Consider the following 21564-nt stretch of genomic DNA (forward strand, 5'->3'; position numbering starts at 1 on the left):
TGTGTGCTTGCTTCTCCTTTTAACACAACTGACTTAATTACTGAAGAATTATACTATATTTTGAACAGATGAATCCAGCGAAGTTTTTCAAGGGCTACAAAAGCACTAAGACAATGGGAGAAAGAAGCAACATGGATGGCAGAAGTGAACCTACAAAAATCTAAGTATTTTTCAATATTTTGAAATAAAAATCTTTATACTTAGCTCAAGAAAATGTTGGAAAGAGACAGGCATAAAAACATGGAGAGAAAAATAGGCAATCTGTGCCAAAATCACCTATGCTAAGTACAGGCAGTGGCAGAATGAACCATCTATGAAAAAAGTAACACTATCTTTAAGTGTCCATTATTAACAGACGTGGAAGTGGCAATATAGTGTGGCTGCATTTGTCTAGGAGTTGTCTAAAGTTTGACAGTGTCTGATTAACAATCAAATGATAATGGTTTCTACCTTTAAGAGAGGTGCTAATTTTAAAAGTGAAGGTGATGCAAATCCACCTACAGAAATATTTAAAATAGAAAGTAAGGGAAGATGGAATCAGGTGGAGAATCTGAGACATTCAGCATTCAAGGGGGCAAAAGATACTGAATGTATCCCAATGGCCTTTGCTAAGATGAAATGTCACTGTGGAAAGGGCGCTGTGCTACAAGACAGAGTGGCATGGCTTCTGGTCTAAGTAGAGAACCAAGTGTGCCCCAGACAAAGCACCTCAGGTCCTGATCTGATTGATGGGGTAAGAAGGCGCCCTTCCCACCTCGCGGAAACACTGTGTGCACAGATGGCCATTAGGGACAACAAGAAGCATGTGCAGCCACAAGAAACACACTAACAGGAGAAGCAACCTCATGAGGTGACTAAGAGCACACGCACACTGCGAACCCAGCAGAGGACCAGGCAGAAAAGAAAAACCTGTAATGCAACCAAAAATAGGATAAGGAGTGTGGGAGTTAGGGTGGTACTTTACTTAGTATTTTAGCTTCCACAAGAGTGAAGGAGAAGAGAAGAGGAAGAAAAAGAAAACAGTTCATCGAGGAAACAAGGAGCATTCCTTCCGAGGTGGAACTGCTTTCTAAGGGCTTTCAGGAGCTGTTCAGCAAAAGCTGCATGCTCGAGATCTTGGTTTCTGAATACCGTTGTTTGTTTTTGCAAATCCTTCTCACTTCATCTTCACAAAACTCTGACATAAGCAGGGCAGATATTTGTATTACAGATGAGAAAAATGAGGTCCAGAATGTTGAAGTATTTTGTCATAAGCTACAGGATAAGTGTCAAAGTCAACACTTAACAACTCCTCACACAGTTATGGTTGCTAAGCCTCCAAGTTCTAGAATATTGAGTTCCAATTACCTAGAAAATAAAAAAAACTGTCCAAGGAAGGTGACATTTCTTGATAAATCCCAGGAAGAGGAGTGTTTAGTGTGTTTGCACAGCATTTCCTCCGTGCAATGGCCTGCAAATGACCTCTTAAATGATATGTCTGGTGGCTCTGGCAAGGCAACATGACAGGCACATGCCCAGGACAGAGCCCTTCCCACAACCCACCCCAAAATGAAGCAGCTGGATTCCTTATCTTCTCTCTTAAAAACAAACCAATGGAAGTTAGTTTTGCTTCTTCAATGCTATGGCTTCTCATCTTCCTCTGCTTTCAAGTTGGGCCTCTCAAGTTTCTTCTTACATGCACACGAACTTCAGTTCAGCAGCTCTGGATTTCGGACAAGGCACCAGAAACTCCACAGTGCCTTTACTTAGCAGTGTAAGAGCACCCCATGGCTTTTATTCTTTAATATCTGGTTAGGCTTCAAGTACATTAAGTAGAAATATGAAGGAAAATCAAGGAAAGAGAAGGTCAGGGGTGTTTGGATGGCTCAGTAGGTGGAGCATGCAACTCTTCATCTTGGGGTTGTGAGTTCAAGCCCCACGTTGGATGTAGAGATTACTTAAAAATAAAATAAAACAAAGAGAGAGAGAAAGCCAATCAATTAAAATTACAGTGCAACAAAAAATATCTTGGAGTGTTTCTCCAATCTTAGAATTTGTAAAATTATCTGAGGAGCTTAATAACAATGATGATACTCTGGCTTCACTCCCAGAGATTCTGTATCAAATGTGGGGTGGGACTTGGAATGTGCATTTTTATTTTTTTAAAAGTTTATTTTGAGAGAGAAAAAAAGAATGCATATGTGCAAAGGGGAGGAGCAGAGAGAGAGAGAGAGAGAGAGAGAGAGAATCCCAAGCAGGCTCTGCACTGTCAATGTGGAGCCTGACACAGGGCTCAATCTCATGACCATCAGATCATGACCTGAGCTGAAATTAAGAGTTGGACGCTTAACTGAGTGAGCCACCTAAGCGTCCCATGGAGTGCTCACTTTTAATAAGCTTTCTGGGTAATTCTGTTCCAAACAGTCCATAAACACGAATAGAAATACAGTCTTGAAACTTTTTTTTAAGTTTATTTATTTTTGAGAGAGAAAGAGAGGGAGAAAGAGAGAGAGAGCGGCAGAGAGAGAGAATCTCAACCAGGCTGATTAGCTCAACCACTGATAGCACACAGCCTGACATGGGGCTCAAATTCACAAACCATGAAACTAGCCTTTCATGACCTGAGCTGAAATTAAAAGTCGGACACTTAACCGACTGAGCCACCCAGGTGCCCAGTCTTGGAACTCAAGGAGAAAGGCTAGTTAATCAGAGGGACTCATCACAGAGCCACTGCAGCACTGAAATAACAGAGGAGCAAGTGGGCAAAGGGCCACAGATGAGCGCCCAGGGTCCACAGCTCACGCTGACGCTTCCCATTCGGATGATCTGACTGAGCATCCTACCTCAGCATATGCATGTGGCATGACAGAGCTGCTGGAGAGGCACGTGTTTTGGGGTCCGAGATGGGGCTTTTCAATTCCACACGAGATAGAGAAAGCATAGTCAGCACACAAAATAAGGTTGTGTTCACACCACAATTTAAACAGTGAGAAGGAAGCTCTAATACAGTGGGAAGACTTTGGAATCAGAAGTCCATCCCCAACTCTGCCATATGTTGGATGTGTGACAGTCACTTTGCCTGTCTAGCTTCCAAACTCTAATTGGAGGCTACAGCCTATCTCAAGGGACAGCTGTCAAGAGTAAATGATCACAACATACCTTAATAAGGCCTTCTGTAAGCTGTAATGCATCAAAGATCAGTATGATGATAAAAAACTGGAGGTTACTAAGTTTCTTAAACACTGACTACAAGCTTCTTGTAAGCATCTCACTGAGAAGTTGGCAATAATGGCAGTTTAAGTGTCACAAAGCCCAGTAGCATGCCAAAAAGAGGTGGGAAACAGCTGACTGGTAAAATCAGGAGAACTCACAGAACATTCCAGAAGAATGCAGGAAAACATCCCTTTCTCCAATGGTGGCAGAGGGTAAGGAAGAAAGAAAAGAAGGCTCTGCACTCCAGGGTATAGTTTTATTTTATGCAAACTATCCCTAGCAGACCATAGAGGGTATTCATTACATTTGGGCTAAAGCCACAGTGAGACTCCAGCAACTTCTTTCTCAACTACTGTCCATGTTAGTGATCAGCTTCAAGAACACGGTGATCTTACACTGAGAATTCAGACGAGGATTTGGGGTGGCTTCTTCAAAGAAGGCTGGGTCATGAAAAGGGACAGTGGCCTGTTTGCATATCTAGGAATCTGAGGCTCAGCTTAGCTACTTTTGGACAATAACAAGTGCCCCATGAACTTGTCTCCTTTGGAAGGGGGGTTACAGTGAGGGATAGAAGGTGGTATTTTCTGTTGCAGTTCACTTTGAAAAATGCCAATCTTGTTTCAGTTCAATGAAGAGACAAAGAACAGACTCAAACAGAGTGCAAGGGAAAAGCCCAGGGAGGTCTGATGGGGAGGCAGCAGTGGCCAGCCTGGCTAAGGGATGGGGAAGGAGTCAGTTCAAGTTGGGGAGACAAGGGTGAAAACTGGAAAGGAAAGAGATCAGCTAGAAGTGCTGATTCCCATAGTCTACCTCCCACCCTGAGCTTGTTGTTTTTGTCAGAAGCTTTACTATGCCATATAGGTGCTCTCTTTAAAAGGAAAAACGTGGGAAGGTTATTTGCTATGCTCAGTTTAGAAACACCTGTATAAAGAGACCTACCAATTAAGATGTCATACCAACTGGTGGGTGGGTCCTTACAATCATAAAAGAAAGCCATCTAGTCACCTTCTGGTCCTATAGGATACATGGCAACATTTATGTGACTAGCATGGCATGGGCAGAGAATTAAAATGATAAGTGAGATGTGTGTGCTAGAAGGCCTCTTAAAAGGAAATACATCCCACATATTAAAAAAGTAGCATCTAGTCTTAAAAGCCATTACCTTAGTACACCATGTACAATTACAGAAAAACAAAGGGAATGAGTATGGAAAACCTAAGCAGGCCAGAGTGGGTGGGGGTAGCAAGAGTCCAAATGCAAACATAACGCTAGGAACAAGAAGAATTCTTGTCCACTTTATTTTTAAAAAATGTGTGTTTATGTATTTTTGAGAGAAAGAGAGAGGCAGAGAGGGAGGGAGGGACAGACAGAGAAGGAGACAGAGAATCCCAAGCAGGCTCTGCACTGCCAGCACAGAGTCTGACATGAGGTTCAAACTCACGAACTGTGAGATCACGACCTGAGCTGAAGCTGGACACTTAACTGACTGAGCGCCCTCAAGGCGCCTCTCTTGTCCACTTTACAGGGGAATTGGATGTAGAAAGAAACTGAGAATGAAAGTATAGTAGTATGGGGCGCCTGGGTGGCGCAGTCGGTTAAGCGTCCGACTTCAGCCAGGTCACAATCTCGCGGTCTGTGAGTTCGAGCCCCGCGTCAGGCTCTGGGCTGATGGCTCGGAGCCTGGAGCCTGTTTCCGATTCTGTGGCTCCCTCTCTCTCTGCCCCTCCCCCGTTCATGCTCTGTCTCTCTCTGTCCCAAATAAATTAAAAAAAAAAAAAAAAAAAAAAAAAGTTGAAAAAAAAGAAAAAAAAGAGAAAGTATAGTAGTATGAAAAGAATTTGAACATGACTATGAGAAAGTGAGATATGTATTACTACTTAAAAATTTTTTTTAAAAATGTTTATCTTTGAGAGAGATGGAGAGACAGAGCACAAACGGGGGGAGGGCAGAGAAAGAGGGAGACACAAAATCCGAAGCAGGCTTCAGGCTCTGAGCTATAAGCACAGAGCCTGATGCACGGCTTGAACCCAAAAACCGCGAGATCATGACCTGAGCCGAAGTTGCATGCTTAACCAACTGAGTCACCCAGGTGCCCCAAGATATATATCATTAAGCAGTTATTTCTGGTATCAATTTCCTTATGTGTTAGTTATGTGGTTCCCACCATTAAAGTAAATAGAGTTGAATGTAAAGAAAATAAGAGTATATTTTTTTAAAACTGTTTATTTTTGAGACAGCAAGAATGCGAGCAGAGGAGGGGCAGAGAGAGAGGGGGACAGAGGATCTGAAGCAGGCTCTGCGCTGACAGCAGCAAGCCTGATGTGGGATTCGAGCTCACCAACTTGTAAGCTCATGACCTGAATCAAAGTTGGACACCCAACTGACTAAGCCACCGAGGCGCCCCAAGTATATTTTAAAGATGTTTCAAGAAACAGAAGAATGGAAGTTTAGCAGGGAAGCTATAAGTAATGTTGTACAGAACAAAGTGAATTACCGCTAATACAAAAGTCTAAGGCAGGAAAAATAGCGTTGGCCTAGAGCAGAGACTGAGGAACAGGTGACAGACAGCAGACTGGCCTCTGAAATGCCACAGCAACAGGCTCTTTCAAGTTAGCTATCCATGACCTGGGGTGGGCCGAGAGGGCATCTACTGTGTAAACAAAATAATGAAGGAGTTTTGTTCAAAGAAAAGGGGAACAAGGAGAAAGGAACTATGATCCCAGGATAGCAGAAACAATGAATCCTATTTATGTGAGAAAGGAGCAAGTCAACTAATTGGGTATATATGTGAAAAGAGGAGGACCCAACTGGTGGCAGAAAGACAACAAAATTTATTACACCATGTTCTTAATATGTCAGTGACAGTGGAAACTGGGTAAGTGTGGCTGCAGAGAAACAATTTTGAATATGCAAATGTAACAACTGTATAACTTACTGTAAAGTTCAAGTATGACACTATATGTGAAACCATCTGAAACTGTCAAATCTATGCATCAGTCAAGCAACATGGTTACTGAGGACAATGGCCAGGTCTGAGCACCTATAATCCACAGAAACGTTTTTAAACCAAGTAGCCTTAATGATCCCCCAGGGAATTCTGGCAAATATTGCTAACAGTGATATAGCTAACAACTGCTTGACCTGAATTAAAAGCATTTTAGATTTACCTACAACCCGCTTTGCCAGAGGCTATTAAGGAGAAGAGTGATCACCGAGGCAGAAGAGAGAAAAAGCAGAAGCCATAAATAATCTATCAGCTGGGGCACTGGCACCTCAACAATTATTATCTGATTGGGTGGGCAAAGCTATCACACACCCCATAGTTGACAATACTCTGTCTTCATGTACCTAACATTTAATTACTTAAACTACAAAATTACCTATTTAAGAATGTAGATGAGTTCCTAGCAGAAAGAAATTTTGGGTCACTTGAGACTCTTGGAAAGTTAATGAGTTGTTCATTAAAACAAATATTGTGAGTACATAAAGAAGGAAGGAATACAGGTTAAAAATGATTTGTAGAAAGAATTTGAAATGAATGAAAAGGTTACATGGTATTATAAATAAAGTAACTTCCTCACTCTATAAACAAATCAGACTGAGAACAAAGGGTGATATGCTACATTAGGATTTATTTGCTGGTGGTTGTTTTTTTTACAGAAATGTGGAAATGTGATCACGTTTTATTTTTTTTTTAATTTTTTTTTAAATTTATTTTTGAGACAGAGAGAGACAGAGCATGAACGAGGGAGGGGCAGAGAGAGAGAGGGAGACACAGAATCGGAAGCAGGCTCCAGGCTCTGAGCCATCAGCCCAGAGCCCGACGCGGGGCTCGAACTCACGGACTGCGAGATCGTGACCTGAGCTGAAGTCGGACGCTTAACCGACTGAGCCACCCAGGTGCCCCTGTGATCACGTTTTAAAAAGTATTAAACAAAGAAAAAGGGGACAAACCAAAACCCAGACTCTTTAAAAAAATGTTTTTTTAAATGTTTACTTAATTTTGAGAGACAGAGGGAGACAAGAGGATCCCAAGCAGATTCTGGTCTAACAGCAGAGAGCCTGATGTGGGGGCTCGAAGTCACGAACCATGAGATCATGACCTGAGCCGAAGTCTGCCACTTAATGGACTGAGCCACCCAGGTGTCCCCCAAAACCAGACTCTTTTTTTTTTTTTTTTCAAAACCAGACTCTTAACCACAGAGAACAAACAACGGTTATGAGAAGGGGATGGGTGAAAGAGGTGAAGGGGATTAAGAGCACATTCATCATGATGAACACTGAGTAATGCATAGAATTGATGAATCACTATATTGTACCTGAAACTAACAGAACACTGTATATATTAACTAACTGGGATTTTTTAAAAGTATGTGATTGTTCTTACATTCTTCTTGCATATAAAGTTTAGACATCTTCAAGAAGTGAGAGAGGTTAAAAAAAAGCCTTTGGATCTGCAAAGTTCATAGAATGTAACAAAAATAATAACTTAGCTTAATCAGCTTTGATTAAAAACTCATTAGCCATGTGCATTTTTCTGTATGTATATCATATGCCAATAAAAAGTAAAAAAAAAAAAAATTACCCCTCATTAGCTGAAATACAAATGAAACTGTCAAAATAAATCCTGAAAACCAAAATGTTTTGACAGGGATTTTAGAAGAATAGAAGACGACAAAGAAAACATCAGAATAATGCTAATGGATAAGCACATTTCATGAACCCCAAAGATTCCAATAATGCTGGTGCTAGGTTATTGGGACTGAAAAACTGAAAAATGAATCCTCCTAGTGGCTATAGGTACTCTACCTGAAGATGATGTTAGCAAGAAATAATGGTCTTTCAAAAAGAGAAAAACATACAGAGAAATAATCCCCTTCTCCAAAACCAGAAAATGCAAGCTTAGTTGTGGAGTCACACCAATGGTAATGCTGACTTTCTCTCAGCATCCCTGGGCCTGCCTGGGTACATACGGCCCCAGCCCTCTGCACAGCACTCCCCCCTTCCAGAACCACTTGGCATACTGGGAATTCCACGAGTCCTAGTGGGCAGTGTGGAAACAAGTTTGTTTCTCCTGGTCCTATAAAAAGCAGTGCTCTGGACTGAATTAATATCCCCTACTCCCCTAATAGTCCCACTATAAGGGTGCAGATGTCGAGTTTAGTGTGCTGGATACAAACAAGATACCCCCAAAATATAACTGAGTTGCAGACCACACCACATCATCCAAATCTCTATGGGAAGTAAGACTGCAGGACTTTATCATTTAGCCAGTCTTCTCTTTAATAACACTGTATATATCTGGACTGTGTTTCCCACCAGTAACCCAACTGCTACAGCAAATACAAATTTTATTTGGGCTATGTTGACGTGACCTAGAGTTCCATCTTTAGCCATAACACACATGGTGAGAGAGAAAAGTTGACCAGCATTTGTTAGTGGTGATCGGATTTTATTCTAGTCTACATAAATGCTTACCTCTTTTACGCTATGTGTTACCGCCCATATTAGAAAAACTCTTGACATCACCTGGAAAGAAGTCAGGACAACAGAAGATGGAACAATTCCTGAAAGATATTTTAGGATGGGTAAATAAACGTATATTGTACCAAGTTTCAACATGTCATAAATTTTCTGAAACATTCAATTTTAATGTTTAGACATAAAACCATCTTGAACAACTAAAACTTATCTATATTGGCATATAAACTGTTTTTCAATATTAAAAACTTTTTCCCTCCAAAACGATAATACTGCTTTTTTTTTTTTTTTTTTTCAAAACAATATTGTTAATGGCAATAGCATACCATGGAATCTAGGTACCTTTCTCAAGCCTGTCAAAATCCTTAACCAAGTGCAATATATTTTACACTTATCATATAGAGAAAGCAAAACCATTGCTTACCCTCTAAAATTAGACACTGAAAGGTCATTTTACAATATGGGTTTCAAAAATGAACAGGCACCTATGGAAGGGAAACCAACTGTATTTATATCTAATGAATGTTAGCAACTCCTGATATCGTATATACTGTCTATACTGTATTATTAGATACCGAACTAATAGTTATCTTCTATAATTTACTCAAATATTTTGCCGATAAGCATACCAAAATCAAAATTTGTAATCTATATAAGCCATTCCTCCTCACCTTGTTCATTACAGTAAGCATTGGTACAATTATCCTTCCAAAGTCTGAAAGTTGTAACACTGGAATCATCCTGAGTTATTTTAGATAATCATTAGATTCTGCTAAGTTTACATTTCTTTGGCTTTCCCCTTCAATTCTTACAACTACAACCCCTATAGAAAGATGAGCCACCACCATTACAAAAAAACCCTTGCCTCCTTTAGGTCATCTTAGACCCAGCAATAAGCCAGTATCTGTAAACCTCATTTTCTTGTTGTAACTTTATACTGGCAAGGAACTGCCCCTCTAAAATAAAATCCAGAGGGGCACCTGGGTGGCTCAGTCAGTTGGGCATCCAACTTCAGCTCAGGTCATGATGTCACGGTTTATGAGTTGGAGTCCTGAGTCAGGCTCTATGCTGATAGCTCAAAGTCTGGAGCCTACTTCGAATTCTGTGTCTCCTTCTCTTTCTACCCCTTCCCCACTTGTGTTCTGTCTCTCTGTTTCTCTCTCAAAAATAAATGATTAAAAAAAATTGTTTTTTAATTTAAATAAAATTGGAAACAGAAGTATATGGGCTCCACTACCCTCACCTCTGCCATTTCTCTCTGGCCTTACAGATAACAACAACTAGACTTACCAACTTTTTGCACCTTTCAAGTTACACGTGGGCCACCCTACACCTGACAGGAACTCTCATCATGGCTGCAGATCCTCCTTTCACTCTAAAACTAACCCATCTTTGGGGCGTCTGGGTGGCTCAGTCAGTTGGGCGTTCGACTTCAGCTCAGGTCATGATCTCACAGTTCGTGTTTGAGTCCCACATTAGGCTTTGTGCTGATAGTGCAGAGCCTGCTTGGGATTCTCTGTCTCTCTCTCTCTGCCCCTCCACCACTCATGTGCATGCTCTCTCTTTCTCTGTCTCAAAAATAAATAAACATTTAAAAAATTAAAATAAAACCAACCCATCTTCATTACATCCACTGGACCATCCCAGACAAATTTTCATTCTTCTAAGCCTTCTAAAACATACTCAGACTTCTGAACATTTATAAAACAAACAACAACTTGCCAAAACTCTGTGTACAAATCGAAGATAAAATTGTCTCTATGGGTGTAGCTATGAAAGGAAATCACTTCACAACTCATTAAGAAAAAGAGATACTATATCCTGTTAGAATGAGTTTCTTGGAGAAGATTTGGGCTTTGGAGAGGAATGATTTAGTTTCCAAAAGCAAGTAACATGGACATGTCAACAATGCTTGCCATGTAAAGATGCTCAATAAATCTTTGTAGAATGAATGAAAAAAAAAAAAAAAAAAAAAAGGTATGGACTTGTAGCCCAATAGATAGAGTCTAGTAATAAACCCTCACATTTATAATTCTTGATTTTCAACAAGTATGCCAAGACAATTCAGTGGAAAAATAACTGTCTTTTCAATAAATGGTGCTGGGACAACTGGACAAAAAAAAAAATATATAAATAAAAAATAAAAACAAAAAATAAAGTTAGAACACTTCCTTATACCATATAGAAAGAAATTAACTCAAAATGGATCAAGACCTAAATGTAGGAGTTAAAACTATAAAACTCTTAGAGGAAAAAAGAAATGTGAATCTTTGTGATCTTGGATTAGACAATGGTTTATTAGCTATGACACTAAAAGCACAAGAAAAAATAAATAAATCAGATTTCCTCAAAATTATGTGTGCTTCAAAGGATACCAACACGAAAGTGAAAAGAGAACCCACAGAATGGAGAAAATATCCATGAATTGTATATAATAAAGGACTTATATCCAAAATAAAGAATTCTTACAATTCAACAATAAAAGAGAACACAGTTAAAAAATGGGCAAAGAATTTGAATAGATATTTCTCCAAAGAAGATATGCAAGTGGATAATAAAGACATGAAAAGATGCTCAAATCATTACTCAACAGAGAAATGCAAATCAAAATCATAATGAGATATACTTTGCTAGGTTGGTTATAATCATCAGATACATTATTACAGAGAATAGCAAATGTTGACAAGGATGTGGTGATACTGGAACCCTCACACATCGATGATAGGATTATAAGCTGGTGTAGCTACTCTGGAGAATGAACAGTGTGCCGGTACCTCAAAATGTTAAATATGGAATTACCATATGACTCATCAGTTCTACTCCTAGGTATGTATATACCCAAGAAAAATTTAAAAATTGCTCACACAAACACCTGCAAAGAATGTTCATAGTGGTATTCATACTGGCTTCAAATCGGAAACAATAAAAATGTCCAACAACAGATGAATGGATAAATAGAATGTGGTAGAGTTATACAACGGAACATTAGAAATAAAGTAAATAAAAGTAAAACATAATGAATAATAAATAAAAAGAAATGAACTACTGATACATAATGTAATATTGATGAACTTTGAATACATGCTGAATGAAAAAGCCAGTGGATAAAAGACCACATGTTACATGATTCGGTATATATGAAAAGTCCAGAACAGACAAACTATAGAGACAGAAAGTAAATTAGTGGTTACCTGGGTCTAGAAGGTTAGGAAGGGAACTGGGAGTGACTGCTAATGGGTATTGGATTTCTTTTGGCGGTAATGAAAATGTTCTAAAATTGACTGTGGTAAGAGTTTGCACAACTGTGTGAATTCTGAATTGTATACTCTAAGTGGGGAAATTGTATATGTGAATTGTTATATGAGTAAAGCTTTTATAAAAAAATTAATGTGTGAATTAACTACAAAGCCTGGTGATATATGTAACACTGCTAAAGAAGTTAGTCAAATATTAAGTGAATATACTTAGCCAGATTATATTATAGTTTACATTACCAGAAAAACTAAAGATCCATAATCAAAGGCTTTCCTAAGTGAGTTATTAAGCATTTACTACTTGAGGAAAGACCACCAGTATTTCTAGTTGTTTTTTTTTTTTTAACTCAAAGACTAGCTCATCACATAAAAATATTATTTTCTCTTTCATTTCTGCTCTTTCTTCTTTTGCCAATGAAACAATGGGCTAGACTGCTAATGGTCTGAAAAGTGCTTCAGGGTTGTTGCTGTATTTTAGTGGGAATCAAGAAGTTCGGGATCTGGAACTCAGATTTCCAAGTTCAAAAACCCAATTTTATCCCATTCGTGAGCAAAAATCAGGCTCTGGGAGACTGACTCAAGACTAATCAAATTCATAAGAGTCTAGTTAATAAACCAAAATGTCACTTTATTTACTTATAAGAGAGGCACAGCCTTTGTAATAACTGAATGGTTGGGATTTCAGAGACCCTCATCTGGGGGCACTTTTTTCCTGCTGTCAAAATCAGAATGCCTATTAGTAAATGCAACTTCAACAGAGGGATCTGGTTGCCGTGAGGGGTGAATACTGAATTTCAGTAGGGCCTGGCTATAATTAATTACCCCTTCTTTACTATAGAGTTCTTTTTCCTAGAGAATACAAAGATTTATATAGTTATATAGGTCTTCCCTTTGAAAATGCTAATCAAAAATTGTGATTGTTTTTCTTAAAAGTAAGTTTTAATAACCAAAAACATTTATTCCTTAGGTAATAAATGTTCCTGGTAAACATTTCCTACCAGTCTTTACTTCTAAGTGAATTTTTATTATTTTATTAAAAAATTTAATGTTTATTTTTGAGAGAGAGAGAGAACAGAGTGCGAATGAGGGAGGGGCAGAGAGAGATGGAGACACAGAATCCGAAACAGGCTCCAGGCTCTGAGCTGTAAGGCAGAGCCTGATGCGGGGCTCAAACTCATAAACCATGAGACCATGACCCAAGCTGAAGTAGGATGCTTAACCAACTGAACCATTTAGGTGTACTTAAGTGTATTTAAAATACAGTTCAACTTCTATTATTTGTACTCTGTAATTTGCTTTCTCACTTAACATTTTAAGAAAATTTCTTACAACATATTCTCCAAAATATTTTAACTTGAGTCATAAGATTCCTTTGAATAGAATATATTTGTTTATCTATTCTCCTTCTGTAAGACATTTAAATTGCTCTAATTTCTTGATATTACAAATGAAGTAATGAAGTATTACAAATAATACTTAAAAATTTCTGAGGTTTAGAACTTTTTTTTTTTTTTTTTTTTTTAAGGATTATTTCCTTGGGATAGTTCCCAGAAGTAGAACTACTAGGTCAAATGCTATGAATTCCTTTAAGGCTCTTGAAATACATTGCCAAATTGCTTTCCAAAACGTTTGTATCAATATACACTCCCACCAGCAGCATAGAAGTGTGGCTGCTTTAGCCTACCCTCAATGGCAAATTTATTTATTTATTTATTTATTTTTTAGCGTTTATTTATTTTTGGGACAGAGAGAGACAGAGCATGAATGGGGGAGGGGCAGAGAGAGAGGGAGACACAGAATCGGAAGCAGGCTCCAGGCTCTGAGCCATCAGCCCAGAGCCCGACGCGGGGCTCGAACTCACGGACCGCGAGATCGTGACCTGAGCTGAAGTCGGACGCTTAACTGACAGAGCCACCCAGGCGCCCCTCTCAATGGCAAATTTAAATCTTAGTAAGTTAGGGGGTAAAAAGCCAGTAAATTTAAATCTTAATAAGTTAGGGAATAAAAAAGCTGATTAACGCTTTCTAATTTGATGCAGATGCAGAGATGTTTATGGCTTTGCTAACAGGTGCTCCTAAATTCCCTATTCAGGAAACTGCCTATTTAGGCACCTGAATTTCCCTCAAATGATGTCATTCACACCAATTCTCACTTGGTTTCTATGGCATATGAACCCACCTCAACCAGTCACCCAGCAAACAGAAGTTTTGGTCCTAGCCTGACAACCCAATCTCAAAATGCCTGCTCTACTGAACCAGATGGAATACCATTTTAGGGCCAGGGGCTCCAAGTTTATCCTTGAAGTGAAGCCAGACCAACAACAGAAGGCCACATAGATGGACCATATCATCTTTGCTCTGAACAGAACTGATATCACTGAGTTGGGTTTAATGTTATTATTAGCTGGATTTCATGAGGAACTGTTAAAAAAAAATCATTATTTGCTGTAGGAATGGTATGCATTAGCACAATATACACTCTATCATTCCATGCCCCTTACATAAAGCCCTAGGTGGGAAATATATTTTAGAAATCAATGCTAAGAAATATTTACTCTTCTCCATTGATAGGAGTTATATAACTCAATTGCCCTTTTTCTTTTATTATTTTCGTTTAATTTTAGTATAGTTAACATACAAGGTTATATTCTCAGTTGCCCTTTTTACAAAATGTTTATTTATTTTTGAGAGACAGCGCACATGCGCGCGCGCGCGCACACACACACACACACACACACACACACACACACACGAATCGGGGAGGGGCAGAGAGCGAGGGAGACAGGGAATCTGAAGCAGGCTCCGTGATGTCAGCTCAAAGTCCGACGTGGGGCATGAACCCACTAACAGTGAGATCATGACCTGAGCTGAAGTCAGACGCTCAACCGAGTCACCCAAGTGCCCTTCTCAATTGCCCTTTTTTAATATGGTAGTCAAAGTTTCAAGCCAAATCTAAAGTATACCACATTATTACATTTTATGTAGAAGTTATCACAAATTCTTGTGGAATGAAGCGCACAGACCAGATCCTCTTTCTTTTCTAGACTTCTTGAAGTCAATTTCGATGTGACTGCATTTACTATGCCCTTATCTCTTATTTGAACACATGACAGAGCATGTTAAAACTACCGAAACTGCAGATTTTTGGTTGTTGATTACTTAAATTGGCTGTTTTCAGACAAGGAGAGTTTCTTCAATCTTACCAGTAAGCCATCGCTAGGCCAAATTCATTAAAAAAAAAAAGACTTACTACGCATCTATTATTCATTAATTGAATTCAACAAATATTTTTGGAGTACCTACTCTGTGCCACATACTGTTTTCCATGATGGGGATATAATGGTAAATGAGACAATGTCCCTGCACTCATGAATTTACACTCTCAGGCTGTAATTGATTTGTTTTGGGATATGTCTTAATTTTAGGACTTTTGCCTGAAGGTGATGTGAGGCAACTAAACATTTGTAAATAGCAGAATGGCATGATGGCTTCTTGTTTCAGAAAAGTATCTCTATCAGCAGTGCACATCTTTGGCAAGTGAGGTTATAACTTGAGAAATAATTATGGGAATTTATGTTGAAAGGGCAATGAACTTTTGAAGCAAAACATCAGCAGATTAAAAGAAACACAAATGTTTATATGTGTGGGGTGTGCATGTGCGTGTGTGTGTGTGTGTGTGTGTGTGTGTGTGGGTGGGTGTGTTAAGCAAAAGCTGTATAAAGGGAATCTGGCAATCAGTTTGATTCTCCAGAACCAGGGTGCTTTGAGGACAATCTGTGAGCCCTGCAGAGGTGGGCAGCACTGGAAATCCACCCTGCTTGGCACAGCCCTCAGATGGACCAGATTAATGGGCTTAGGAGACTGGCTACCTGTGACCAAGACTGGATTGAAAGTCAAGTATAGCAAGGCAACGTAAGTTGGGAGCAGAGCAGAACAGTGTTCAGCTGGAGCCCACCACCAGAAAAGGAGCCAATCATCAAGGAATACATACATAATGGAGGCCAGACCAAAGCAAGGCAGGAGACATAAAGTTGGTGCCAGAAATTAAACTAAATGATGGCAAGTGCAACCAGGATCTCCCTACCCAAATACCGTATCCACTAAACTAAAAATAGTAATATTCAATAACAAAAACAACACTCAACAGTAGCAACCAAAAAGGAATGGGGTAACAACTGTATGCCATATATTTTTAAAAGCTCTAGCCAAAAAAGGAAAGATTATTGCACACCTCCTACCCTATCCCCATCTCCCAAAAATGATATTGGTGAATCAACACAATCTTGAGAATTTTTACCAACAGGATCAGATTTGGAGAGAAACAAATTTCTGAGCAGAGTATGACAGACGTGGAGGCTGGAAGGTGATGGTAAAGTGGAGGATGTGACTAACCAGGAGCCACCTCATGGATGCCAAGCCTTTCCGGCCCCACACTGAGTTTGAGGACTAGCACAAAGTTCCCTGTGGGAATGGGATACACTTTTTAAGAAATGGCAGAATCCTAGCATGGAACAGTTATATCCCAGAAGGGAAGGAAGAGCTCATGTTTTTAAATAAGTCATTCATGCATTGTTCAAAATTTAAAAAGTATAAAAAGATACAGAGAGAAAAGTCTCCCTCCCAATCCCATCCTACTACCATTCAGGTACCTTTCTCACAGGCAACCAAATATTAATTCCTTATCTATCACTCCAGAGATATATTTTAGGCATATAATAGCAAATATGTAAGTGAATGTATTAAGATGTATTTATATGGATCCTTTTTTCCAACTTTTTACACAATGGCAGCACTTTATACACATTGTTCTATACTCGGCTTTTCTCCCCTTAAAAACTATCCTGAAAATCTTTCTTATTCTATACATATATACACTGTTTTAATTACTGAGACTTTATGCCTTAATATTCATGCACTCTCCTAAGCCCTACCCCTATGCCCTCAGTGTGTAGAAAAATATGTAAAACAGGAAAACTCTGGTTCTAAACTGTAGCTCACAGGGGAAAATAACTGAATATTAAATACTGTAGAAAGGCAGCCAGGAAGAATTCAGTAACATCCATATCAGAGCAAATAAAATGGTTGGACAGGGATGCTCATACTTTAGAAAGATGGAGAGGCATGGCACCCATACAAACATAATATAAGGAAAAAAAGCATGCAGTGAATCTAGGGAGAAAGTAAAAACTTAGAGCAACTGGAAAGAAGATAATCATTATGGACAACAAAGGCAATCCAACACAAGGATAATTGCTACCCCAAAGTAGAGAACCCAATATATGGAACAGAAAATGTATTCAGGCACAATCCAAGAAATATAAGAACAAAATTTCTGAGAAAATACACTATGTTCCGGGGGGGGGGGGGAGAAAACATAGTGAATGAAAAAAAATGAGACATTTCTTGGTTACAAAAATACTTCAGGGATTCAGACAAAAATAAATGCATGAATGAATAAATGAATGAATAAACGAACCAACCAACCAACCAACAAGTTACCTACAAATTGGTAAAAAAAAAAAAATCAACCTGCTTCAGACTTCACAGCAACATCCAATGTCAGAAGACAATAAAGCAACATTACAATAGTCTGAAGGAAAGAATGTTCAAGAATATTATACCCAGACAAGGATGTCACTCTAGCACAATGACAAAAGGTAAACATCCCTAAATATGAAAGAACTTGCCACATAATGCCTATGCAACCAACCTTCTTAAGAAACACATGCGGTCAGAAATTCAGTCCAAAAAGAGATGAATCAAAATAAAGAATTCAGGAATGGAGAAGTCATGGTCAAAGGGCCCATAGTAGGCAATGAATCCATTCAAATATAAAGCTAAGATTAAATAATTATGGTAATTATGGTCACAGAACATTGGGTAAATGTTTATAAGCCACAATAATATGTTGGTAATATAATTTTAAAATGGGAGCCAGGGAATAAGACATGAAAGGAGAAGTGACCATACTTATTTCCTTAATAGAATTAAGAGATATTGCTTGAAACTAAAATATAGCCAAACGTAATTCTAATCTAAGTTTTTATATCTTTTTGTTAAGCTTTAAGAGACTTCTAATAAAATATCTCTCATGGTAAGAGGATTTTATACTTATTTTTAATAAACTCAATAATTTTAAGGAAAAGTAGCATGTAAGGCAGGAGCTATTTATCTTGATTCTTCCATCCATCTATTTTTTTCTTCCTTATATTAATATATATGTGAAGAAAACCCTCTCTGGAATGGTGTTTACCTAATAGTAATGAAGATTAGTTCTAATGGTAGAATTTGGAGTCATTTTTAAACTTTGCTCTTTGTACTTTTCCACATTGCTTGCACCAGTAAAATACATGAATTTGATTTCAAAATTAATAAAATCATTACTCTGACAAGAATTTAAACGTTTGGCACCAGCAAAAAGATAATTCTGAAACTGAGCTAATTCCAATTTTAAACAGGAATTTTCATAATATTTTCTCTTACAGTACAAGCTAATCTCAGAGAAATAAAATATTTCTGGCCAAAATGAAGAAAAGTGTCAGAGTATGGTACTCAAGGAAGATGAATGGCTTTTTTTTTTTTTTTTTAAAGAAGGACTGACAGAAGGGCAATTCTCTTTTCTATTTTCCCAGAACCTAGAAAACTGGCCATGCCTCTTGGGGTTGCAGTACCTAACCGCCCCCACCCCCAAAGCAATTTTCAGTACATTTTACTTAACTACACTTACTTTATTGAGCTCTGACAAAAGAAATTTGTGTATTACACTGTAATCAATAGCAAAATTATGGTATTTATATGATAAGCTCTGGATTTATTTGAGGTTAGCATTTCTAAAAGATGTACTAAACTGTAAGAGGGCATTATATTTCTTTGTGCTAAAAGGATAGTGGGACTAAGTGCATTCATGCTTACCTTTGACTAAACTGAAATGGATAAAAAGGGAGGGAGACATGAGAAAATCCTATTACCTATCAGTGATAAGTCATGTGTCTAACATTGGAAAGAAATGTACAGTTAGAATTAAATCTTTTCCCTTGATGTGACAAAATTTTAAGCACTGTAGTGCTTCTCAAACTGGGGCATGTATAAGCCAAAGATGTACAGCAGGGTCTAATCCAGTGACATCCTACTAGCAGTTAACTTACTCCAACTCAACTGTATGAACTCAACCCAAAGAAAATAAGATACAAAACTAGTGTAGATGACTCCACCCAGTATTTCGGTGTGACTGTGGGCACCAGAGTGAGTGGTGGTCTTAGGTCTCCTGGCTACTCACCACCCTGACTGTGATTTTACTGTTCAAAGATAATGTAAGAGTCACCCAACACAGGCCCTAAATGCAAACCAACTATTTCATCTAGTATTCAAATGAAGAAAGAGTAAACATTTTCAATACTGGAGGAAAAAGTGGCTCTGTTGGACTTATTGAAAGTCAATACTAAGTTGCATTGTGTTGCATGAACAAGTCAAAGTATTTTTCATTGGAATTTTACCCCTACGTAAGCAATTCTACTTTAGGAGATAAAGCCATAGCATGCATGCACATATCCTATATATATATATATATATATATATATATATATACACACACACACACACACACACACACACACACACACACACACTACATTGTCTTGGTTCACTCATTTTCCCTGAAAAAAAAAATTTGGCGGGGGGGGGGGGATATCCATTTTTACATTAAAACATAAAAAAGGGGACTTCATAAGTATTTCACATTTATGGCAGGCTATTTCGCCTTTACTCTCAAATCCCTGGAGTAAAACTATACAACTCTCCCCTCCCCCACCTTTACAGACATTAGGGAAACTTGAGAAGAGCTGGAAAAGCACAACAATACATAATAAAAATAGAAGGTAGGAAGCTAGGCTTAGAGGAAACAAGGGTAGGGAAAATATCTTGAAACAATGGAAGAAATTAACACCTAAATAGATGGGGAGAAAGCCTGTGTACTTGAGTTTGGGACAGACCACAAACTTGGCACTGAGCTCCTTTATGGCCAATGCAAGGAGAGAAAACAATCCAGTTGTAATTCAGTGTACACAAAAGAAACAGAACCAGGTGCTCGGTTTTTGAGCCATATCCCTACATATTAAATGGCTTTGACTACAGTAGTTTCTAGTTTACTAGAATGTCTTTCATACAGTCTACTGTTTTAGATGGCCAACTGTCAAAGTGTTTGCCACTGGCAGCTTGCTCTTCCATTTAATTGAGGTTCTCACATGTAAAAAGTAATTCTAAATTGGCTCCAAGAGAGGACTCAAAGGTCTTTGAAGGAAATGAGCTTTTTGAGGGCTTTATCAAATATCCAGAGGCTTTTCATTTGTTTACTTTTGGGGTCTCCCCTCTCTAAGAATAAGGTTACTGAAAGTCAAATCTCTGAATGATAGCAAAATACAGACCTGAAAAAAATGAGACCTATTTCCCACCTTTCTAAAGATAACAGAAAAGGGTGTCACATTTTGAAAAACATGAAAATATAAAAATACTAGAAACTGTTCTCTAAGAGAACACAATGAGTCAATTATAAGTCACAGAAACTCTTTCAAACTCTGTATTGTAGTTAGCATTTCAATAGCAAATTGCCATCTAGTTATTTTTATGGTCCACAGCATTCCAGGTGTTTCAGGCCAGATTGTTAATTGCAGCCTTGAACTATGGATGGCTCACATATATTTTACCATCAAGAACCTTGATGAACCTACATCATAAGCTTTTCACTAAAAAAAAAAAAAAGATTTAATAAAACTGTCAAAACCAAATTAAGATTGATAGTTGAACTCTTAGATTTATAGTCACTTTTTGCTTACTTACGCTAATAACCCATAAGTACTCTGGATATTGGGGATAAAAAATATTTTCTTGTATCTCTATCTTAAAATTTTATTAGATTTTGTCTCAATACACTCTGAAAATTCTTTTTATGTAAAGCTTTCTCAAAAGACTGAAGCTGATCCAATGGTCATTTACTTGAAATAACACAAGATCTAACGACAAGGTTGAAAAAGTAGAACCATTTCCTTATGACTTGAAAAAAACCAATAATCACAGGATTTCACTCAAGCAAATCAAGCAATACACTTCTTCCAAACCATGTTCTTTCTCAGAGTTCTCCCAAACCATATGGGCAGTGAAGGAAGACTGCAGAAGATGAAGTTTAACTGTACTCGGTGGTTGTGAAAAAAGACTTCCATGGGACAGATGCTCTATTAACGAGAGCAGGGAACCACAAGGGCCATTTAATATGGTGATATGTAGCTAAGAAAATCTTGGCTGTTAGAACTGGAAAGGATCTATGTATGAGAGCAAGTTCAACCCAACATCTGACAGATGAGGAAAGTGAGGTCTGGAGAGATACAGTGACTTGCCAAGCTTACATACCTAGTTTTGAACACAACAAATTAATGTTTATGTGTAACATTTAGCAGTTACTCTCAAAGGTTAATTATTGGTCAATATGTAACTAGAATATAATTAAAATATTTACCATCAATATGACAAAAGGTTAGCATTCAAAGTATACAGAATAGAAATTGCTTCTGTCTTTTAAAAAATTAAGATCCTATTAGGCAAATAAGCAAAAGGCATAAATAGATAATCTACATAAGAATAAACATAAT

General features: G+C 38.1%; 1 protein-coding gene across 1 annotated transcript in view; it reads right to left on the reverse strand.

Annotated features, from left to right (window-relative positions):
* The window catches only part of HACD2 (3-hydroxyacyl-CoA dehydratase 2), a 102644-nt gene that overhangs the window by 26195 nt on the left and 54885 nt on the right, over positions 1-21564 (reverse strand). Inside the window, exon 4 of the mRNA XM_060639764.3 lies at positions 8671-8759. Within this exon, the coding sequence (XP_060495747.1) occupies positions 8671-8759 (89 nt within the window). The remainder of the gene's footprint in view (positions 1-8670; positions 8760-21564) is intronic.

The sequence above is a fragment of the Panthera onca genome, chromosome C2, assembly GCF_046562875.1.
Source record: "Panthera onca isolate mPanOnc1 chromosome C2, mPanOnc1 haplotype 2, whole genome shotgun sequence".
Classification (NCBI taxonomy): Eukaryota; Metazoa; Chordata; class Mammalia; order Carnivora; family Felidae; genus Panthera; species Panthera onca.